The 25,268-nt window shown below is 36.9% G+C and overlaps 1 protein-coding gene across 1 annotated transcript in view; it reads right to left on the bottom strand.

Moving 5' to 3' along the window:
- LRRC9 (leucine rich repeat containing 9) overlaps positions 1-25,268 on the bottom strand; it is a 142,592-nt gene that overhangs the window by 90,547 nt on the left and 26,777 nt on the right. The window contains exons 9-13 of the mRNA XM_015143805.3: positions 16,685-16,881; positions 15,660-15,791; positions 9,939-10,115; positions 9,493-9,610; positions 1,996-2,128 (exon numbers count right to left, since the gene is read on the bottom strand). Of these exons, the coding sequence (XP_014999291.1) occupies positions 1,996-2,128; positions 9,493-9,610; positions 9,939-10,115; positions 15,660-15,791; positions 16,685-16,881 (757 nt within the window). The remainder of the gene's footprint in view (positions 1-1,995; positions 2,129-9,492; positions 9,611-9,938; positions 10,116-15,659; positions 15,792-16,684; positions 16,882-25,268) is intronic.

Below are 25,268 nucleotides of genomic sequence, written 5' to 3'. Positions count from 1 at the left end.
CCTAAAGTCAAGAATCTAAAAACATAATTTATAATCATAATACATAAAACATTCAAATAAATTTTGTTTGCTTTTACTATGTACAAGATATAAAATGCAAATTAGGAGAACCTGATTGTTTTGGAAAACATTCCAGAAGGATCTAGCAGAACATTATGAGGTATTCTTAATATGAAAATGGAGAAGAATGATAAAGAACGAAAGGTTTTTTTCAAGTAAGGAGTTAAGGAGTTCTTTCTAGACTAAATAACCTGCTTAATTTTATAATTATTATTAACTGAATAAAAAAACTGCAAAACACATATAGTTTAGTTCAGAATGATTCACCTTAGCATTCTGGAACCTAGAATGTCATTCTTATAGAATTCAGTTAACACAATTTCTTTAGTACCATGGTCTCCAACCTTTTTGGCACCAGGGACTGGTTTCATGGAAGACAATTTTCCCGGAGACTGGGGATGGGAGGATGGTTTCAGGATGATTCAAGTGTATTATATTTATTGTGTACTTTATTTCTATTATTATTACATTGTAACATATAATGAAATAATTATACAACTCACCATAATGTAGAATCAGTGGGAGCCCTGAGCTTGTTTTCCTGCATCTAGATGGTCCCGTCTGGGGGTGATGGGAGACAAGTGACATATTATCAGGCATTAGGTTCTCATAAGGAGCACACAACCCAGATCCCTCGCATGTGCAGTTCACAATAGGGTTTGCGCCCCTATAAGAATCTAATGCTGTCACTGATGTGACAGGAGGTGGAGCTCATGCGGTAATGCGAATGATGGGGAGTGGCTGTAAATAAAGATGAAGCTTTGCTCACTTGCCCCCTGCTCACCTCCTGCTGTGTGGCCAGGTTCCTAATAGGCCACAAACTGCAACCAGTCGGAGGCCAGGGGTTGGAGACCCTGCTTTAGTAGGTTGGATGGTTGAGACTAAAGAATAGGTGTTCCTTACTCCCTGACCTGATCTATTGTCCATATTACACATTCTTTGGTACTATGCATTAATACTATATGTTTATAGCTCCTATATGATACTATGATTTTATATTTGTGATTATTAATATTTATAAGCACCATAAAGATGAAACTGTCTAGTTTGCATAGACTGTATCCCTTCCGGTGCCTAACACACAATAAGCATTCAATAAATACTTGTGGAACTAAAGAATGTGCAGTGGAAGAGGGTGAGGCAAGAAGGACATGATAAGCTGTAGTCTTTTTACCCAATCCGTGGGACCAGGGAATCTTTCCCAGAAGTGTCCTATAAATTGGTTTGTGTACTTATATTTCTACATATTCAAGCTGCAAATGAAGTACTAGTAACTATGAGTAAGTTATCAAAAATTTGTCTTACAAGTTATAAAGCAATCCATACACTTTCCAATTTGTCTTTAGCTAATTTTAACCTAAACCCAGGTTTTCTTATCATCTTACATTATGATGATTCAGGACAAATCAGGCCTACCTTCCGAAGTACTTTATATAATTATTATATAATTATCACATATATGGGCCAAATTCTTTTTTCTGTGAATTTGGTGTGTGTTTGTGTAGTGCATATATATATATAAAATATATATATAGCATATATATAATATATTTTTTATATATGCACTACATATATATGTTATATAATATGTATATTATATATGTAATATAATATATATGCTGAGTTTTTGCGAGACAACATAATGAACAAAAGCAGACTGTGAAAAATGTCCTTGAAAAGTTGAATTAAATATCTGAGTAACAAATGTTCCTCTTAATGCTGACATAATAATCACTCAGTAAGTATCTGTTAAAAGTGTGGCTAAATTAATGATGAGAAAGTCATGTATTACTACACTGGTAAATATGAAATAAAATGGTTTGAAGAACATCTCCTTGGTTGATAAAACCAAGTATCATAAATGATATGAAGATAATTAATGAATTTGAAGACTTAGAACTTAAAAGTTCAGAAACATGGCATATTTGTATTTACCATGTCTGAAGAGCTCATGCTTAAGAGAGTTTTTCTTCTCATCTTTGTGCTTTTGCTGTAAAAATTCAATTCTGGGACACTCACTTATACTTAAACTGTTAGAAAGAATGACGGCTTCTTTTTTGAGAGGCAACTGCAAAGAAAAAACAAAGTCTGAGTATTTTTATAAAATTGACAATACTTCAACTTCAATACAGAGGGTTTATTATTTTATGTTTATGTGTCTGGGCAAAGAAATCTGCAGGCCAGACTCACTGAAAAGAAATAGATAACCTTCATGTGCAACTTCATTTGGCAAAGCCATTTATATATCTTAAATTCATATGCAAATAGGTTAATAAAAGGTGATGCAGAACAAAAATTGTTCCTGGAAAAGCAGCCAAGGTCAAGACTGACAACACTATGTGAAGCAAGAGCAATAGCTTTCAGTGAGTACTCCACTAGTAATCTTGCTAACTCCAAAAAGAAAATCTAATGGAATGAGGTATTATATCAGTGAAGATTCTTATTTATACTATAATTTTTTGGTCTAATAATCTACATTGTTTTCCAGAAACAAAACACTTTTCATGTGCTAAGCCACGGAAGTCCTAGTTTGTATTGTGACTAACTTTATTTCTTGAAAGTATTCTATCAGTAATGTTCACATTACCTGCTTGCTGTGAAAACAGCTCTAATAACCAAAAATCTCTATTTTTAGATTTTAGTAGTAAGAAAACTAGAGCTAAAAGCGATTATACGATCTCTCCAAGGACAGAACTAGTAATTGGCAAAGTCATGATTTGAACTCAGGTCTATTTGTCCTTGTCACAATCTCAAAGGTTTGAAATTACTATTTGTTTAACATTAATAGCCAAATTACTTAGAATTATGTCTTATCTGTAAATGCCAAATTACTATTTTTTTATTGAAATCTGCAATCCAAAGAAATTCTTAAAAAATAAATACAGTCAGCCCTCCATGTCCACAGTTCCCATATCTGAGGATTCAACCAACCATGGACTGAAAATATTTAGGAAAAAAATGCAGTACAAAATAATACAAATAGTAAACAATGCAGTATAACAACTATTTAAATAGTATTCTCATTGCATTATAAGTAGTCTAGAGGAGTTTTAGAGTACACAGGAGGATATGTGTAGGTTATATGCAAATACTGCACCATTTTATATAATGAACTTGTGTATTTGCAGCTTTTGGTATCTGCATGAGTCCTGGAACCAATCCCCCGGAGATACTGATGGATGACTATACTCTAATAGGGCTTATCTGACCACAAATTCCACACCCCAGTAAGTAACCTTCTTAGACTTTCAATGAACACCACTAAATATCCATTTGATATAACCCATGTGCATGACATTGTAAGGTTACAGTATAGTCTTGGTCCTCAGTTAAGAAAGGCAAAGATAGAAACTATACACGATAATTAAAAAAATACAAGGCATCACAAGATGTGTCAAATAAGATATACTTTCTAACTGAAGGGATTAGGAAGGAGTTTATAGAGGTAATGAAATCATGGGTAGGCTTTGAAGATTGGACATAATTCAAATAATCAGAAATTTAAAATGAAATAATATTTTAAGAGGAGGAAAACATATGAAGGTATGCAAATAGGTGTGATTGCTATCCATCTATCTAACATCCATTCCTTCACTAGATTTCTACTAAGAATCTACTCTATAAATATAGATCCTGCGCTTACAAACTGGTAGAAAAATGCACACAAATGATTATACTTAAATAAAACAAATGTGTTACAATAAAAATTCTCAGTTGATCACCACTTAACTAACACTTAACCAGTTTGCAGGATTAACCAGTATTTTCTGTTGTCTATATAACTCATAGTATGATGGCCATTCAGGGATAAAATGGAACTTTTAAAAACACGGATGTACTTCTACTGTATCCAGCTGTGTTGTATGCTTACCAAGAGTCAGTTAATTTTGTTCCCAGACTTGCTTATGCCAGTTGTAGTTGTTATGAAATTACATATATTATTTAAAGCTATAAAATAGAAGAGGAGTTGTTTCTTTGAACAATTTTGGAAAAATGAGTAAAATTCAATAGAAGATAATCATTAAAAACTTCTGGCAAGGCATGTGTAGACAAAGCAAATGCAAAAGTTTGGGGTAGTAGGGGGAATCAGACAAACTAAAAGGATTCTTACATTCGAGTTACTTTGCAAGAATCTTTAAGGGCATGCTCAACTTTAAGGAAACCAAAACTAATATGAAACATGGTTATGGCTGATACAAGAAAGACTAGTAAGAGTTCCAATTTCATAGTCAAAGCCTTTGGCCCTACATAGAAGATTGACACATGAATGTAAATTTATGTTTTAAGTTATATTAAAGGATTTGTTAAGTAAACGATTTGTTTACAGTTCTCCATTTTAACTGACTTTTTGGGTTAACCTGCAAACTAGGTAAAAGGGCACCTACTGTTTGAAAATTCAGGAAAAGTCACACAAAGGAAGAAGCCCTTGAGCTGGGACTGCAATGATCAGTAAGTCTGTTACAAGGAAAAAATAGAAAACAGCATTTCATCAAAGGGAGGTATGAGCTGTACTTAGGAGAATCACAAGTAGACTACATAATTCATTAGGGGCACTTGGCATATTTGGTAATAGGGAGATAGGTTGAAGCTAGATTGTGAGGGTTGTCAGAGGCCTTCAATGCCAGGCAGAGGAATGTGGACATCATCATTATATGTAATGGGAAGCTACTGAAAGTTTCTCATCATGGACACAGTGCAATGTGCACTATGAAAATCATGTTTTAAGAAAGATTAATTTGTTTGTACTGTGAAAAATGGAAGAACTAGGGGGCATGACCAAGGGCAATGTTGCCTATTAGGAAACAATGGCAAAGATTAGAAGGAAAGTTCTAAGGGTTGAAAGTGGTGGCAGACAATGGGATTAGGGAGAGAAGTGAAGAACCGCTGGAAAATTATTAGATGTGGGGATAATGGAAAAGGGAGGGGTTGAACACAATTCCAAGACTTTGAGCATGTTCAGTGAAGGAAATGACAGTATTGTTATAGAAATTAGGAAAGAAGACCAGGAGAGAGCTGCTATGGGAAAAAGATTAAAGGCTGGTTTTAAAATTAGAGATGACACAAACAAATGGAAAAACATTCCATGCTCGTGGACAGGAAGAATCAATATTGTTAAAATGGCCATACTGCCCAAAGCAATTTATAGAGTCAATGCTATTCCTATCAAACTACCAGTGACATTCTTCACAGAACTAGAAAAAACTATTTTACAACTCAGTTGGAACCAAAAGAGAGCCCAAATAGCCAAGCCAATCCTAAGCGAAAAGATCAATGCTGGAGGCATCACACCATCCAACTTCAAACTACACTACAGTTCTACAGTAAGAAAACAGCATGGTACCGGCACAAAAACAGACACATAGACCAATGGAACAGAATAGGAAGCCTGGAAATAAGGGAGCACACCTTCAACCATTTCATTTTCAACAAAGCTGACAAAAACAAGCAATAGGGACAGGAACCCCTATTCAATAAATGGTGCTGGGATAACTGGCTAGCCATATGCAGAAGATTGAATCTGGGTCCCTTTCTTACACCATATATGAAAAATCAGCTCAAGATGGAATTAAATGTAAGGACTTAAATGTAAAATCCGGAACTGTAAAAACCCTCACACAACCTAGACAATACCATTCTGGACACAGAAATGGGCGAAGACTACGTGAGGAAGACATCGAAAGCAATTGCAACAAAAGCAAAAATTGACAAATGGGATCTAATTAAACTTAAGAACTTCTGCATAGCAAAAGAAACAACAGAGTAAACAGACAATCTACATAATGGGAGAAAATTTTTGTAAACTGTGCATCCAACAAAGGTCTAATATCCAGATCTATAAGGAAATTAAACACATTTACAAAAGATAAAATCACCCCATTAAAAAGCGGGCAAAGGATATGAACAGACACTTTGCAAAAGAAGACATACATGTGTTCAATAAGCATAACAAAAAAAGCTCATCCTCACTGATCATTAGAGAAATGCAAATCAAAACCACAATGAGACACCATCTAATTCAGTCAGAATGGCTATTATTAAAAAGTCAAAAAATAACAGAGGCTGGCAAGGCTGTGGAGAAAAAGGAATGCTTATACATTTTTGGTGGAAGTGTAAATTGGTTCAACCATTGTGAAGAACAGTGTGATGATTCCTCAGAGACCTAAAAACAGAACTACCATTTGACCCAGCAATCCCATTACTGGGTATATACCTAAAGGAATATAAATCGTTCTGTCGTAAAGACACATGCATACATATGTTCATTGCAAACTATTCACAATAGCAAAGACATGGAATCAACCTACATGCTCAGACTGGATAAATAAAATGTGATACATATACACCATGGAATACTATGCAGCCTTTCTAGGAACATGGATGGAGCTGGAAGCCATTGTCCTGAGCTGGAAGCCATTGTCCTTAGCAAACTCACACAGGAACAAAAACCCAAAATACTACATTTTCTCACTAATAAGTGGGAGCTAAATGATGAGAACACATGAACACAGAAAGAGGAACAACAGATATTGGGGTCTACTGGAGGGAGGAGGGTAGGAGGAAGGAGAGGAGCCGGAAAAATAACTAATGGGTACTAGGCTTAATACCTGGGTGACAAAATAATCTGTACAACATACGCCCATGACACAAGTTTATCTAAATAACAAACCTACACATGTAACCCTGAATTTACAGTTTTAAAAGGCTGGTTTTAGACATACTGTATAAGAGAATAAAGTATATTAACCATGCAGGAATGGCAGCTGTAGGTGTCACAGCAGAGAGGAAGAGATAGCCTAACTGAAGATGTACACTTTAGAGAAACCATAAGGGAATATGTGATAGTCTTTGCGTTTATTGACCAAGTCCTTGATTACAAACAATTTGATAGGGAATGAAATCAAGCTATGTGAGCAGATTTACTCACATACTCTCCCACCCTTACTACTGAACACTTCATCCTGAAGTGACAGAAAGAGCTCCTTCCTCTTCCAACTAGAAAGTGGACTTAACCTTAGATATGTTTGTTAGTCAAATAGTTTCTTCTTCCCTACTACAGCCAGCCGTCTGCCTGTAGATACTGCCAACCTTAGCCAAACCTCTCTTCTAAACTGCTTACAAAGCTGTCTTTTAAATCAGAGCCCATCTCTTAAACAATGCAGAACATAAATATTTATCCTGACCCATTATGTATACATCATAGCACAGAAATGTAGCTCATCTCATCTTTTACATGCTACACGCTGATGTTTCTCCCATTTCTAGGATCTTAACAATGACAGTAATTGACGGTGTGTGAAGAAAAAAGGGAAGATCAGGAGACTTTAACCTGTGTTATTCTCATGTTTAGAGGCAAAATGGGGAACAAAAAGGAAGCAAATAACAATCAGAAAAATAGGAGGATAACAATAGTATAATATCATGGATGCCAAAGGAGAGTTTCAAAAAGGAGAAGGCAATCAATAGTGTCAAATGTTTCAGACAATGATAAAAATTCAAAAATAAAAATATTTAAAACTTTCAAAATAAAATATCAAAAACTTTCTTGGTGCCAGGCATTGGTCCAAGAGATTTTTTTTTGGTAAATCTTATTATCTTATTTAATCTAATATGTCCAAAATACTATCAAGTCAACATGTATTCAATATAAAAATTATAGTGTTTTTTTCCATACTCAGTCTTTAAAAACAGTGCTTGTTTTAAACTTTCAGTATACTCAATTTGGACTAGCCACATTTCAAATGCTTAATAGTTACATGTGGGTGGTGGCTACTCTTTTGGACAGAGCAGCACAGAGAGCTGTGGGAGAATTAAAGGAGATGGTTCATTCTTTTAGGAGATGCAGAAGATAACGTACTCAGCAGAGGGGCTGGTAGGTGGAAAACACAGAAGTGTTAGCCTCATCCTTCCCTCACCCTCTCCTGATAATGGTTCATAGTTCTCTGGACTGAATGTGAGCAATTCACTCTGCCTTGTAAAACCCTGAATTCCTCATCTCCTTCTTACTTCTCCATAAAGTACAATGAGAGCACTCTCACCACCACCCTGCAGCAGAGTACCAACCTCTACGGCCTGAGCTGCTGCAATAACTCCCCCACATAGTGCCTTGTCATCTGCTTCTACTCCCACCAACCCATTCCCCATTGAGTGTATGGAATGCTTTTTTGGGGGGTGATTTTTTTTATTGTGGCAAAATACACACAAGATAGAATGTCCCATTTTAGCCATTTTCAAGCATACAATTCAGTAGCATTAGGTACATTCACATTGTTGTGCAACCATCAGCACCATCCATTTCCAGAACTTTTTCATTATTCCAAACTGAAACTCTGTACCCATTAAACAGTAACTCCCTACCCCCTCCTCTCCCAGAGCTTCTGGTAACCTCTATTCTACTTTCTGTCTTTGAATTTGCCTATTCTAGGTACTCCACATACATGGAATCTTACAATATTTTTCCATTTTCATCTGGCTTATTATTTCACTAGCATAATGTTTCCAAGGTTCTTCCGTGTTGTAGGATGTTTCAGAATTTCATTTCTTTTTATGACTGAATAGCATTCCATTGTATGTATATTCCACTTTTGTTTATCCATGCATCTGTTGATGCATATTTGCATTGTTTCTAGTTTTTTGGCTATTTGAATAGTGATGTCATGAACACTGGTGTACAAATATCCAAGAACTTTTTAATGCATTATCTCACTAAATCGTAACAACTCTGCAAAATAGATATTATTATTATCTTCATTTTACAGATAGGAAGAAACAGATGAACAGAGAGGTGAAGTCACATAGCTGCTGAGGAGTGAAATCAGGATCCAAATGCAGCAATATTATCATTTTATGTGTGTCATGATGTGAAAAGAACTGGGAAGCGCTGCTCTACACCAGTGTGCTACAGCTGCCTCGTGAAGACGGTGGAGGTCTGAGAAAGATTGGTTGGGTACTTGGGGCATCAGAAGTTACCAATGATAAAGCAAGATCAGCAGCAAGATGGGGAATAGTGAAGTAGAGAATAAAGAAATGGTAGCAGTAAAAAGAAAGTGAAAACAGGACAATAGCTACAAAGTACAGTGGAGTTAAGTGACTGAATTGTTTCAAGGTGAAGACTCTGGAGAGTTTACAACAGATTAAATATGTATAGCCAATTTAAAAAGCAGATTTCAAAACCATCAACAAAAGGATCATAACATAAAAATAAGATGCCTAGAAGGATTAAGTAGGGTCAGACAGTAGTAATTGATAGACTTACTTTGGTATAATCCGAAGAGGAAAGATGCTATACTTTCCATAATAACACTAAGCTTTTTGTGAAACAGCAGTAGAAGTTTACTATAAATATGGATAAAAGGATTGGGAATCATGCTTAACCAGTGGCAGAGCTCCACTTGCTAGGAAGAAAGCATTATTCTAAATGACATTCTATGCTACCTTGCTTGTTTCACTCTCTTTGAATCCTTTTTCAAGTATTTGTAGAAGATGCTTTTTCTTCACTGTAACTTCAGGATCAAAAACATAAAAAAGGCATTCCAGCATCCTTCGGTAGCTCCTTAAGAATAAGTGAAACAGAAGAAGTTTGAGGATTGATTTCACAAAAGCTTAGCCGTAGATAAGATAACCATATGTCCTGCCAGGGATATTTCTCATTTACATGCAATGTTCTAGTGTTATTATTAATAGCTCCCCTGCCTTCAACCTCAAAAACAGGCTCTATGTGGATAAATTATGAGGTCATCCTAGCCATGGGAAATGCATAAAAAGGAAACATTTACTAACAAGGTATATGTGTATTTTTAATGCTGTAACTTTTAAAATAGAAATTTTACAAATACGGTCAAACTTTTTAAAGTTGTTCCATAAAGAATTCAACTTCTTACTCTGAATCATGCATATCTTCATTCTCCAAAAACTTTTGAAATTTCTCTTCGAATTTTAATCTCAGAATACGGTTGTTAACTTTAATGATGCGTTTTACTTTTACTCCTGTAATACCGTATGTTCTGAAGTCCCAGGCACAAAAACGTGACAGAATTAATTCATAGCAGAAATTAAACCTATGTGGGCATACAGAATATACATGAAGAGAATAACAGATTTTCCTTAAAATGTTTAAGAATAGAAGATTACATATGATAAAAGCTATGGCTCATATTTTGTGTTTTTTGCTAAAGATACTATAATCATATAGTGGCTCTGTTTATTCATTTATTGCACATTTGTTCTGCCTGGAAGACACGTTGGTTGAGCAATCCTCACTTTCTGAAACATGTTCTTTCTTAGCTTCAGGGAAACTACACACGCCTTCCTCTTATTGGCTGCTCTTTCATAGTTTTCTTTGCTGGGTCTTCTCAGATAGACTTTTAGATGTTGAACTGCCCAGGGATCAGCCTTTGGCCTTCCTCTTGTTTCCATGAACACTCTCCCTAGATGATTTCACGTGGTTCCTTGGTTGTATATACATCCTGATAAATTACAACATTTTATTTCTAGTCTTGATCTCTACCCAACTTAGCTGGTTATACCCAGACTTGAATCTCTAACTACCTACTTGATATGTCCATCTGCATATTAAATAGGTGACTCCAACTTAACATAACTAACACTGCACCCCAAACTTGCTCCTCTGAGTATTTTCCATCTCAGTATATGGCACCACCATTTAACTGGTAGCTTAAGTCAAAACCGTAGGAATAATCCTCTCCTTTCTTCCTTACCAGTATCCAAATCTTTTTTGTTTGTTTGTTTTTGTTTTTGTTTTTGAGACGGAGTCTCGCTCTGTCGCCCTGGCTGGAGGGCAATGGCGCGATCTCCGCTCACTGCAAGCTCCGCCTCCCGGGTTCACGCCATTCTCCCGCCTCAGCCGCCCGGGTAGCTGGGACTACAGGCGTCTGCCACCACGCCCGGCTAATTTTTTATATTTTTAGTAGAGACGGGGTTTCACCGTGTTAGCCAGGATGGTCTCAATCTCCTGACCTAGTGATCCGCCTGCCTCAGCCTCCCAAAGCGCTGGGATTACAGCCCTGAGCCACCGCACCCGGCCCCAGTATCTAATTCTTTAGGAAGTTCACCTGGCTCTACATCTAGAATCCATCCTGAATATGATCATGTTTTATCATCACCACTGTTACCATCCTAATCCAAATCACCACGATCTCTCATTGGACTACTGAAATAACTTCCTGACTATGAATACGGATATGAAAGAGGCAATGTCTGCTCTAATGAAGCCTAAACAAGTAAAGCCAGAAATAAAATTTCTAAACTGATAAGGGCTCTGAAGAGAAGCTTGGGGTAAGGAATGCAAAGGGGACCTACTTAAGATAGGGCCTTGGAGGAGACCTTTCAGAGACGTTAAGATATTTGATCTGAAAATTGGAGGAGGAGCAGCAGGAGCCAGCTGTGTGAAGAACACTGAAGCGCTTGTTTGCTCTCTGCTGCCCTCACCTGGCCATACGCATAAAATTCCGGTCCTGTCTAGCACAGAACCTAGATTGAGATGAGATTGAAAAATGGATCATCTTGAGAAGGAAGTAAATGATCTTATAAGGAATACATTTGCCTTTAATGAAAGATCTAGGTCCTCACCTACATAATCAACCAGGATCTGAAATGGGTGTGAGCTAAAGTCACAGAGGTGAGCTTCCTGATGGGTAGCCTCTCCTTGAGCCTAAGAGCGAGCTCCTAACTTAGGGCATCTGTATTTCTCACAAGCAAATACTTAATCAATGCAGCCAGGATCTTATAAATTACTTCTCCCCTGGAGTTGAAAAGACAGCTGCCTAAATCAAACTAATCTCAGAGGACCTCACAGTCTGGTAGAGAAGACAGATATGAATAGTGTTGCAATCAAGCATGATGCCTGCTAACCAGTTCAGAGGACCTACTAAAACAGCCACATTATCATCTGAGGTGGGGAAGCTAGTGCCCCTCCTATAGAGGGATCATTTGCTGGGCCTAAATCTGTCAAGTTTCCCCTAAATAACATGTCCTGGAAGCTTTCTGCACTCTGATAGAAACTAGGGCTGCAGGTGTTTTAGATAAAGCTTTTGCTATATAGTGGATATTGGGCTTGAGGCGTCTCATGAATGGGTGGAAGGAATGAATAGGCAATATCTAGCTTCTAGGCTGGTCCCCCAGGAAGGCAGGAGCTATGAGGTGTGATTTTTTCATGGATATTTTATGTTGCCCAGGAATTCAACAGCTGAGCAATGATGAAGTAAGGGTGAGGGATGCAAAAGCATTCTGGGTGAAGGAAGCAGAACAAACAAAACCACTTATGTGGTGGAGTACTGCATTTGCTTCAAGAGCAGTGCGGTACACAGTTCAGCTGACTTTAAAAGATCTGAACAGAAGTTATGATAGTCTAAAACCATACAGTGGAGAACACTGATCCTTCACTGTAGGTGAAGAGTCTGCCAATAAAACAAAACAAAACAAAACAAAAGCTTTTGCAGCTATTTGTTGCCTTCCAAATTACATTCAGTAATTACCTACAGTAGAGGATTCATTATTCTCCACTGTATGGTCTCTAAACTAATCATAACTCCTGTTCAAATCCTTTAGAATCAGCAGAACTGTGTACCTTATCCTCATTCATTCAGCGGGACTTGACGGTATAAACATTCACAATGATATGTATCAATGACTAATATATTCAGTTACATAGAAATATGCCTACAAATTTTGTTAATATACAATAATGTGCTCATTTAGCAAATGTAGGATACATATGTTTTTAAATGTTTGACACTTAATCTATTAAAATATACTTTATAATCCTAGATAAGGGTTTAATAAATATTTTTACAGGCTTACTGACTTAAATCAACATCATAACAGTTTCAAAACCCTATAAAACAAAAAGTTTCTGCTTCTGTAGCTCCTTGAGATAGTATAGCATGAAATCTTTATAAAGAGGCAGATTAATTACTGAAAGTCATTATATACATCAAAGCAAAACTGTTGAGTATCTATAAAGTGATATGGAAGCTTCAACTAGTAAATATATACTGGGCTATTAATCCAGCCCCATGCTAGATGTTATGACTTGTAAGACACACAAAACATCATATCTTCCCCAAAGGAACTTACAGAGTCACTTGTATATTGTTTCGTGGTATTTTAAAGGTTTTTAAAGTTGTAAATAGACTGTATCTATAACCAGGTTGACAGCTTCTCAGGCACAAGGACAGCATCTTTTATGCTTTGGAGTCCCTACTTGATAAATGTTGTCTGATGTCAACGGGTAACTCAATTGGCAACACATCAGTAAATAATATGAATCTATAATAATGAAGGTATAGTAGCAATAATCCACTCAACTAGCATGTCTCTATAAAATAAGATTTTTTAAAACTGGAAAATATAATAATTTTATTTCATAAAAGAAGTGAAGCTAAGAGATAATGACATACAATTAGAAACATGCAGTGTTTTGTTGTTGTTAAAGACATAAAGGTAATTTTAACAGAAAATCTTTCAGTCCTAGTTCTACTCAAATACTTTTTATTTAAATACTGAATCCTTAGCCTTAAAAATATTAATAAGATAAGTCAATGTTTAAATAAAACAACTAGAAATGTAGCCTAGCAATTTAAAGCACTTAGTAGTTATTTCTTTGCATAAAAGATCAGAGGAAAAGTAGCCAAACTTGCAGTATGCTAAAACTAAAAAACAGTCCTTTAAATTCTGCTAACATATATTTGATTTATTCCTTAAAATAAATCAAGGTTACCCTTTTTAAAACCAAGTAAACAGGTTAATGCTAATCAAAATCCATCAAATCCACCTAATTTACTATCAGGCTGACATAGTTATCTAAATGACTTTTTGGTCATTTTGCTTTTACATTTTTTTTCACTAATCCACTTGTCACAAAGAGCTTCCTTTGCAATAAGTTAAAAAGAAACAGAAATAAGTTTTAAAAATCCTGTTTAGGGCTGGGCACAGTGGCTCATGCCCGTGATCCCAGCACTTTGGGAGGCCGAGGTAGGAAGATCACTTGGGCCAGGAGTTTGAGACCAGCCTGGCCAACATGGCAAAAACCCATCTCCACTGAAAATACAAAAATTAGCAGGTGTGGTGGCATGCACCTATAATCTCAGCTACTCAGAAGTCTGAGGTAGGAGACTCGCTTGAACCTGGGAGGCAGAGGTTGCAGTGAGCTGAAATCGGGCCACTGCACTCCAGTCTGGGGAACACAGCGAGACTCTATCTCAAAAAAAAAAAAAAAAATTCCTGTTTAGGTTGAGTGAATATAAATGTGCACCCAGTAGAGACAAACCATTCAGTTTTTGCACTTGAAAAGTCAAGGCCTTTACTTGTTTATATGGGAACTGGATGAACACCTTTTATATCTTTGTATATAAAAATCAAATAATGTGGTTAAGCAAACAGTAGTAACTCCTGGGCAAATGGATGTACTAATACAAAGGAAAGTATTTTAAAATGCCTCTTTTTCCCCTGCAAAGAGCTTCTTACGCTTTTCCACCAGAGTTCTCCCAAGACCTTTGAGAAGCTTTTACTCACAAAGGTGAGAGAAAAGCCATGTCTAATAGAAATCAGGGGACTTGGTTTAAAGTAACCCATAACACTGACAGTTTTTTTTCTAAAAAGTTAGTGTAAGTTTTACATTCTACACTATAAAAAGTAGTATTTATTTTGACATTGACTTCAAGTAAAATCATGCTCCAGGGTTATGTGCCAAGTCCATTCTATAGTTTGACATGTCTCCTGGTGTATTTCCATGTACCCAGTTCCTACTGTGGCTCTAGAGCAATCTTTCTGTTTCACAGGCTCTTCAATTCTGAAAAAAAATGACTCAGAAATGTGAAAGTCATACTTAACAATATTTTTCTTCATGACTTTTTTTTTAAAGGGTAATTTTAAATTGTGCCCCTCTAATTGAAGCAACACAACCACTTCCTAGTATCTACTAGTAGGCCTTGGTTCTAAAGCCTGGCTGTCTCATTTCTGCTTGAATCTGGTGTCTCTCCACTTTTGCTGATACAAGCTTTTGACCTGAATTCCTGATATAAGCATATACTTTATCCTAACATGTAGTGTTCTTGTGCATCCTTACTGTAGCTATCTCTAAACAGTGGGTTCCACTCTGATCACAGACCTACAGAAGATTTGCTAGACAGTCTCCTCCCATGTTGGCAACCTGCTGTTGCCAGTCCTGCTTTGGCATTCTTGCTCTGTTCCAGTTTCTCAACCAATATTCAGAAACATGCACTATATCCAGTCCAGAAACAAACAGTATAAACATATGAAAAATTAAAACTTGATTATAAACTTTTTTTTTCTAAATTATATTCTGCTCTTGGGCTAAGGAAAATTGGGTAAAGAGCAATGATAAATCATTAGGATGTCTTCAAGGCTGGCTCATGATAATGGCATAAACAGAAATGTATAGGTGGAAAGTAGGTAATTTTCAATTTTCAATAGATGCCTGCCAATTTTTAATAGATGAATATTCTGCATGAGAGATGTTCCAAAAATGGGACATTCTAGGATTTTACAAGTTGATATTCTGGTTGATGATCCTAAGTACTTAAATTATTTTTAAAGCTATACTAAATTTCTAAAAGATTTACCAGTCATCAGATCGAGTGCCTTCCTCAAAATGGAAATTTCCCACAGTCTCTAACTCAGTTAACAAAAGTGGGATCAATAAGCCATGACTTTTCTTCTTTTGTTTTACTTCAATATGATAAATTGCTTCAATTCTGTTGGAGAGAAAAATACACACAGCTATTAGAATGATCTACAAATCACAACATTAAAACTTATGATAGACTTTTTTTAAACTGATGTTAAAACACAAGGCTTCCTTTCAATGGATAAAGTTTTGTGTTAACAGTTAAACCATGTAAAGGATATTCTATTTTTGGCAATTAAAATCACTTTTAATTTTGCTACTCTCAGAATATGCGAATGCTAGAAGACTATCCTTGCTCTACCACTTACAGCTTTCAGCTCTCAGACATGTCATTTGGACTTTTTATGCCTCAGTTTTCTTAGTAAAATGGCAATATTCATAGTCCTTATTTCTAAAATGGCTGTTTTATATATATGCAAAATACATGTAAAGATCTTAGCAAAGAGTCTGGCACAAAATAAAAACCCAATACATGTTACCATCATTTTTAGTATTATCACAGGGCACACTAACTTATCCACTTAGTGCCTTAGTAAATAAAAAAATTCACAGTCCTTGCTAAGCCTTCTTGCTTTACATTTTGAATTGATAATTGAGACTGAACTTGTTTCTACTGTGTGTGGGCTTTGCCAGGTCTCATCTGTTTGGTGAGTTTATGCACCAGCAGAGGCTCTATTGTTTTTAGTTTGCAGACACTAGAGCAGTGATATGATAGGAAGCCACTGGGAGGAAGCTTACTGTTCCTAATTAAGAACTGCCTCTGCAAAAAAACTGTATGCCAGCTTTTAACCCATGATGATTATAAGTACTAGGAACTAGTACTAAGAATATAATTCATGCTTTACTTCATACTGTAATTGTTCACACTCCTGAAGAAGGGAACTAGGGTCAATGATGGCCCAAAACATTCTGATTCTCTCGGTTTTAAATCTGAACAACTAGATAATTAATTAAACATACTCATCTAGTTTTTTGTTCCAGAATGTTACCCTTTCATTCAAGGCACTTAGTTTGGTCAATATCTTCTGTTGAAGACTTGGTTCTTCAGTGACAGTTTCACAACTCTTCAATGTTTCAGGATCAGTTACTTTACTGTTATTGGATCCATCACTGTGCCCTTTGCCCGAGCCCTTGAGTTCAGCCAGTTCTCGTTCCAACTGTGGAAAACATTGCATCAGAGAGCAAAATAAAAATAAAACATGGTCTAGGCAAATTCAGAATTCAGATATTAATTTTTAATGGGATCTATTAAACAAATGTCTAATTTAAATGAACAAAGTGGGAATCCAGGTAATAAACAAGCTAAATTTCATAAAAGCATGCCAAACATGTGATTTCAACTTGGGTGCAAATTCAGTCAGCCAGTTTCTCTTGACCAAGTGCCAACCTTAACCACTTCAAACATGGCAGTCTCTCAACTGAAAATAAGCAAAGCAACAGATTTTCAAATAGTTTTAATAAGTTTGCCTCTATTAAAGCCAAAGTAAAATTAAAATAAATACTGGTTTTAGTACAAATATTTAAAATTAAAATAATGTAATTTTTAACACACCTACTTTTCAATTTTTAAGTATTTTTCAACCATTTTGGTGTTCTGGAAAAAAATAACTAGTAGAAATACACAAAAGCATATATATAGGGGTGCACATTTTTCCTTTTGTCTTAGTCTCTTACATGACTCAGCACTGGTCTTAAGGTTTTGTTATTTTGGGGTTTTTACATTTATCATAATGAACTTTTTGCATTAATGTAGATATTTAAAAATGCTGCATTGAATATTATTTATCTTGATTACTAAGGTTTTTGGGTACTCCCTTAAATTCTGGGCCCACAGCAAGAACCTCTTTTGTCTAACTCTAATCTCAGCCTTATGTAATTTAAAGATAAACTGAACTGAGGAGGGGGGCCAAGATGGCTGAATAGGAACATCTCTGGTCTGCAGCTTCCAGTGAGACCAATGCAGAAGGCAGGTGATTACTGCATTTCCAACTGAGGTACCTGTTCATCTCATGGGGACTGGTTAGACAGTGGGTCCAACCCATGAATGGTGAGCAGAAGCAGGATGGGGTGTCACATCACCCAGGAAGTGCAAGGAGCAGGGACCTCCCTCCCCCAGCCAAGGGAAGCCATGAGGGACTCTGCTATCCAGCCAGGTTACTATGCTTTTCCCACCATTTTTGCAATCTGCAGATCAGGAGATTCCCTCCTGTGCCTACACCACCAGGGCTCTGGGTTTCAAGCACAAAACTGGGCAGCTGTTTGGGCAGACACTGAGCTAGCTGCAGGAGTATTTTTTTTTTTTTTTTTTTTTTGAGACACGGTCTTGCTCTGTCGCCCAGGCTGCAGTGCAGTGGCGTGATCTCAGCTTACCGCAAGCTCCGCCTCCTGGGTTCATGCCATTCTCCTGCCTCAGTCTCCTGAGTAGCTGGGACTACAGGTGCCCGCCATGGAACCCCTGCGAGATAGAATCATTCACTCCCCTGCAGAGGGGACTGAAGCCAGGGAGCCAAGTGGTCTCGCTCAGTGGGTCCCACTGCCATGGAGCCCAGCAAGCTAAGAACCACTGGCTTGAAATTCCTGCTGCCAGCACAGCAGTCTGAAGTCGACCTGGGTTGATTGAGATTGGTTGGGGCAGGGGTGTCTGCCATTATTGGGGCTTTGGTAGGTGGTTTTTCCCTGACAGTGCTAAGAAGGTTGGGAGGTCTCGGCTGGGTGGCAAAGCGGCTGTGGTCAGACTGCTTCTCTAGATTCCTCCTCGCTAGGCAGGGCATCTCTGAAGGAATGGTAACAGCCCCAGTAAGGGGCTTACAAACAAAACTCCCACTTCCCTGGGACAGAGCACCTGGTGGAAGGGGTGGCTGTGGGCACAGCTTCAGCAGATTTAATCGTTCCTGCCTACCAGCTCTGAAGACAGCAGCTAATTCTGACAAGAGAGATTCTCCCAGCACAGTGCACCAGCTCTGCTAAGGGACAGACTGCCTGCTCAAGTGGGTTCCCGACCCCCATGCCTCCTGACTGGAAGACACCTCCCAACAGGGTCGACATACACCTCATACAGGAGAGCTCTGGCTGGCATCAGGCCAGTGCTCCTCCAGGATGAAGCTTCCAGAGGAAGGAGCAGGCAGCAATCTTTGCTATTCTGCAGCCTCTACTTGTGATACCCAAATGAACAGGGTCTGTAGTAGACCTCTAGTAAACTGCAGCAGACCTGCAGAAGAGGGGCCTGTTAGAAGAAAAACTAACAAACAGAAAGCAACAACATCAAGATCAACATAAGGACCCTCACACAAAAACCCCATCCGAAGGTCATCAGCCTCAAAGATCAAAGGTAGATAAATCCATGAAGATGAGGAAAAACCAGCACAAAAACGCTGAAAATTCCAAAAACCAGAATGCCTCTTCTCTTCCAAATGATTGCAACTCCTCTCCAGCAAGGGCATAAAACTGAACAGAGAATGAGACTGATGAATTAACAGAAGTAGACTTCAGAAGGTGGGTGATAACAAAATCCTTTGAGCTAAAGGAGCAAGTTCTAACCCAATGCAAGGAAGCTAAGAACATTGATGAAAGGTTACAGGAACTGCTAACTAGAATAACCAGTTTAGAGAACATAAATGACCTGATGGAGCTGAAAAACACAGCACAAGAACTTTGTGAAGCATACACAAGTATCCATAGCTGAAATCGATCAAGCAGAAGAAAGGATGTCAGAGATTGAAGATCAACTTACTGAAATAAGGCATGAAGACAAGATTAGAGCAAAAAGATGAAAAGGAATGAACAAAGCCTCCAATAAGTATGGGATTATGTGAAAATATCAAGTCTCTGATTGATTGGGGTCCCTGAAAGTGATGGGGAAAATGGAACCAAGCTGGAAAACACACTTCAGGATATTATCCAGGAGAACTTCCCCACCCTAGCAAGACAGGCCAACATTCAAATTCAGGAAATACAAAGAACACCATTAAGATACTCCTTCAGAAGAGCAACCCCAAGACACATAATTGTGAGATTCTCCAACACTGAAACAAAGTAAAATATGTTAAGAGCAGCCAGAGAGAAAGGTCAGGTTACCTACAAAGGGAAGCCCATCAGACTAACAGCAGATCTCTCTGCAGAAACCCTACAAGCCAGAACAGAGTGAGGGCCAATATTCAACATTCTTAAAGAAAAGAATTTTCAACCCAGAATTTCATATCCAGCCAAACTAACCTTCATAAGTGAAGGAGAAATAAAATCCTTTACAGAGAAGCAAATGTTGAGGGATTCTGTCACCACCAGGCCTACCTTACAAGAGCTCCTGAAGGAAGCACTAAATAGAGAAAGGAAAAACTGGTACCATCCACAGCAAAAACATACCAAAATATAAAGACCAATGACACCATGAAGAAACTGCATAAATTAATGTGCAAAATAACCAGCTAGCATCATGATGACAGGATCAAATTCACACATAATAATATTAACCTTAAATGTAAATGGGCTAAATGCCCCAATTAAAAGGCACAGACTGGCAAATTGGATAAAGATTAAAGACCCATTGGTGTGCTGTATTCAGGAGACCCATCTCATGTGCAAAGACACACATAGGTTCAAAATAAAGGAATGGAGGAATATTTACCAAGCAAATGGAAAGCAAAAAAAAAAAAAAAAAAAAAAAAAAAGCAGGAGTTGCAATCCTAGTCTCTGATAAAAAAGACTTTACACCAACAAAGATCAAAAAAGACAAAGAAGGGTATCACATAATGGTAAAGGGATCAATGCAACAAGAAGAGCTAACTATCCTAAATATATATGCACCCAATACAGGAAGGAGCACCCGGATTCATAAAATAAGTTCTTAGAGATCTACAAAGAGACTTAGACACTCACACAATAATACTGGGAGACCTTAACACCCCACTGTCAATATTAGACAGATCAACAAGACAGGAAGTTAACAAGGATATTCAGGACTTGAACTTAGCTCTGTACCAAGCAGACATAATAGACATCTACAGAACTCTCCACCCCAAATCAAGAATATATATTCTTCTCAGCACCACATAGCATATATTCTAAAATCAACCACATAATTGGAAGTAATATACTCCTTAGCAAATGCAAATGAATGGAAATCATAACAAACGGTCCCTCAGACCACAGTGCAATTAAATTAGGACTCAGGATTAAGTAACTCACTTAAAACCCACACAACAATATGGAAATTGACAACCTGCTCCTTAATAATACTGGGAAAATAACAAAATTAAGGCAGAAATAAAATAGTTCTTTGAAACCAATGAGAACAAAGAGACAATGTACCAGAATATCTGGGACACAGCTACAGCAGTGTTAAGAGGGAAATTTATAGCACTAAATGCTCACAACAGAAAGCTGGAAAGATCTAAAATTGACACCCTAACTTCACAATTAAGAGAACTATAGAAGCAAGAGCAAACAAATTCAAAAGCTAGCAGAAGACAAATAACTAAGATTAGAGCAAAACTGAAGGAGGTAGAGATATGAAAAACCCTTCAAAAAATCAATGAATGCCAGAGCTGGTTTTTTGAAAAGATCAACAAAATAGATGAACCACTAGCTAGACTAGTAAAGAAGAAAAGAGGAAGAATCAAATAGACACAATAAAAATGATAAAGGGATATCACCAGTGATCCCTAAGAAATACAAACTACCATCAGAGAATACTGCAAACACCTTTACACAAATAAACTAGAAAATCTAGAAGAAATGGATAAATTCCTGGACACATACACCCTCCCAAGACTAAATCAGAACGAAGTTGAATCCCTGAATAGACCAATAACAAGTTCTGAAATTCAGGCAGTAATTAATATCCTACCAATCAAAAAAAGCCCAGGACCAGATGGATTGACAGCCACCTTCTATCAGAGGTACAAAGAGGAGCTGGTACCATTCCTTCTGAAACTATTCCAAACAATAGAAAAAGAGGGACTCCTCCATAACTCATTTTATGAGGCCAGTATCATCCTGATACCAAAAGCTTGCAGAGATACAACAGAAAAAGAAAATTTCAGGCCAGTATCCCTGATGAACATCCATGAAAAATCCTCAATAAAATGCTGGCAAATCAAATCCAGCAGCACATCAAAAAGGTTATCCACCATGATCAAGTCAGCTCATCCCTGGGATGGAAGGCTGGTTCAACATAAGCAAATCAATAAACGTAATCCATCACATAAACAGAACCAATGACAAAACCCACGATTATCTCAATAGATGCAGAAAAGGCCTTCGATAAAATTCAACAGCCCTTCATGTTAAAAACTCTCAAAAAAACTAGGTATTGCTGGAACATATCTCAAAATAATAAAAGCTATTTATGACAAACCCACAGCCAGTATCATACTGAATGGGCGAAAGCTGGAAACATTGCTGAAGACAAAAATGCCCCCTCTCACCACTCCTATTCAACATAGTATTGGAAGTTCTGTTCAGGGAAATCAGGCAAGAGAAAAAAATAAAGGTATTCAAATAGGAAGACAGGAAGTCAAATTGTCTCTGTTTGCAGATGACATGATTGTATATTTAGAAAATCCCACAATCTCAGCCCAAAACTCCTTAAGCTGATAAGCAACTTCAGCAAAGTCTCAGTATACAAAATCAATGTGCAAAATCACAACCATTCCTAAACACCAATAATAGATAAGCAAAGAGCCAAATCATGAGTGAACTCCCATTCACAATTGCTAGAAAGAGAATAAATCACCTAGGAATACAACTTACAAGGGACATAAAGGACCTTTTCAAGGAGAACTACAAACCACTGCTCAAGGAAATAAGGGAGGACACAAACAAATGGAAAAACATTCCATGCTTATGGATAGGAAGAATCAATATCGTGAAAATGGTCATACTCCCCAAAGAAATTTATAGATTCAATGCTATTCCATCAAGCTACCATTGACTTTCTTCACAGAATTAGAAAAAACTACTTTAAATTTCATATGGAACCAAAAAGGAGCCTGTATAGCCAAGACAATTCTAAGCAAGAAGAATAAAGCTCAAGGCATCACACTACCTGACTTCAAACTATACTACAAGGCTACAGTAACCAGAACAGCATGATATTGGTACCAAAACAGATATATAGACCAATGGAACAGAACAGAGACCTCAGAAATAACACCACATTTCTTCAATCATCTGATCTTTGACTAACCTGACAAAAACAAGAAATGGGGAAGGGATTCCCTATTTAATAAATGGTGCTGAGAAAACTGGCTAGCCATATGCAGAAAACAGAAACTGGACCCGTTCCTCACACCTTACACAAAACGTAACTCAAGATGGCTCAAAGACTTAAATGTAAAACCCAAACCCATAAAAACCCTAGAAGAAAATCTAGGCAATACCATGCAGGACATAAGCATGGGCAAAGACTTCATGACTAAAACACTAAAAGCAATGGCAACAAAAGTCAAAACTGACAAATGGGATCTAATCAAACTAAAGAGCTTCTGCACAGCAAAAGAAACTATCATCAGATTGAACAGGCCACCTACAGAATTGGAGAAAATTTTTGCAAGATACCCATCTGACAAAGGTCTAATATCCAGAATCTACAAGGAATTTAAACAAATTTACGAGAAAAAAACAACCCCATCAAAATGTGGTCGAAGGATACGAACAGACACTTCTCAAAAGAAGACATTTATGCTGCCAACAGACGTATGAAGAAAAGCTCATTATCACTGGTCATTAGAGAAATGCAAATCAAAACCACGATGAGATACCATCTCATGCCAGTTAGAATGGCGATTATTAAAAAGTCAGGAAACAACAGATGCTGGAGAGGATGTGGAGAAATAAGAACGCTTTTACACTGTTGGTGGGAGTGTAAATTAGTTCAACCATTGTGAAAGACAGTGTGACGATTCCTCAAAGATCTAGAACCAGAAATACTATTTGACCCAGCAATCCCATTGCTGGGTATACACCCAAAGGATTATAAATCATTCTACTATAAAGACATATGCACACATATGTTTATTGCAGCACTATTTACAATAGCAAAGGCTTGGAACTAACCCAAATGCCCATCAGTGACAGACTGGATAAAGAAAACGTGGCACATATACACCATGGAGTAGTATGCAGCCATTAAAAAGAATGAGTTCATGTCCTTTGCAGGGACATGAATGAAGCTGGAAGCCATCATTCTCAGCAAACTAACACAGGAACAGAAAGCCAAACACCATATTTTCTTACTCACAAGTGGGAGTTGAACAATGAGAACACATGGACACAGGGAGAGGAACATCACACGCCAGGGCCTGTTGTGGGGTGGGGGGCGAGGGGAGGGAGAGCATTAGGACAAATACCTAACGCATGTGGGGCTTAAAACCTAGATGACAGGTTGATAGGTGCAGCAAACCATCATGTCAAATGTATACCTATGTAACATTTGCATGTTTTGCACATGTATCCTGGAATTTAAAGTAAAATAAAAGCAACAACAACAACAGATAAACTGTACTCTATAAGGGCAAGTGTATATAAGTGGAAATTTACTAGTTATCTGCACTCCTCTATAATAGATATATCCAGGTATTAGAAAAGAGATTAAGCATATTCATTAAAATGTATATATTTGTATATATCTATAGTCATTATTTTTCTCATTTGCAGATTTTACTTAATACATGCATTTGCACATGAAAATAGCAGATATAAAGTGATAAAGTGATATCCATATATTGATCTCTTGTGATTTTTATTGAAATCTTTATTATTAATTTTAATTTTAATTAAATTTTATTAATGTTTTACTTTAAGAATATTTTTCTAATTATAATAAGAACTGCTCACTTTAAAAAAGCATTAAATGTATTTCAAAACTTTGGTTTTTAATATTAATAGCTACACACTATCTTGAGTGTATAACTCTTCTCATTAAACAGTTTCCAATTTTTAAATTATTAATAGTGCAATGATATATATATAAATATTTTTATATATATCATTTTATATACATATTTACAATAGAGTGCTAGAAGCAGATTTACTGGGTCAAAAACTCAGCTTTTGTAGACTGTTATACATATGACCAAAGTTACACTTCCATAAGTGGTATCTAGTGTGTCACATCCGTCTTCACCAGCCTGAGTACTGTCATGTGTCATACTTTGACAGTTTATAGGTAAAACAGTTTCTTGGTATCTTAATTAACATATGGAAATTAATCATCAAATTGAATTAATCATCAAATTGAGTTCTTTCAAATGCTTCTTAGTCATTTTTATTTCTACTTTTGCAAAATTCTAGTTTACATACTTTGCTCAATTTTTCTATTTAGACATTTACCTTTTATTTTGTTTTACATATGAGCACCTTTTTATACTAAGGATATTGACCCTTTGTCCATCATGTTTGTTGAAGACACTTTTCAGTTTCATTTTTTGTTTACATTTATTAATGATGATTTTAAATACAAAAGCATTTCACTGGTTTTTAAAAAATCAAATCTACATTTTATTCCTTTGTGATTTCTAGTGTTTCTTTAATTTAGCAGGCTGAGATC

The sequence above is a fragment of the Macaca mulatta genome, chromosome 7 (assembly GCF_049350105.2).
Source record: "Macaca mulatta isolate MMU2019108-1 chromosome 7, T2T-MMU8v2.0, whole genome shotgun sequence".
Taxonomy (NCBI): Eukaryota; Metazoa; Chordata; class Mammalia; order Primates; family Cercopithecidae; genus Macaca; species Macaca mulatta.
This window is presented reverse-complemented; position numbering and strand designations above follow the sequence as displayed.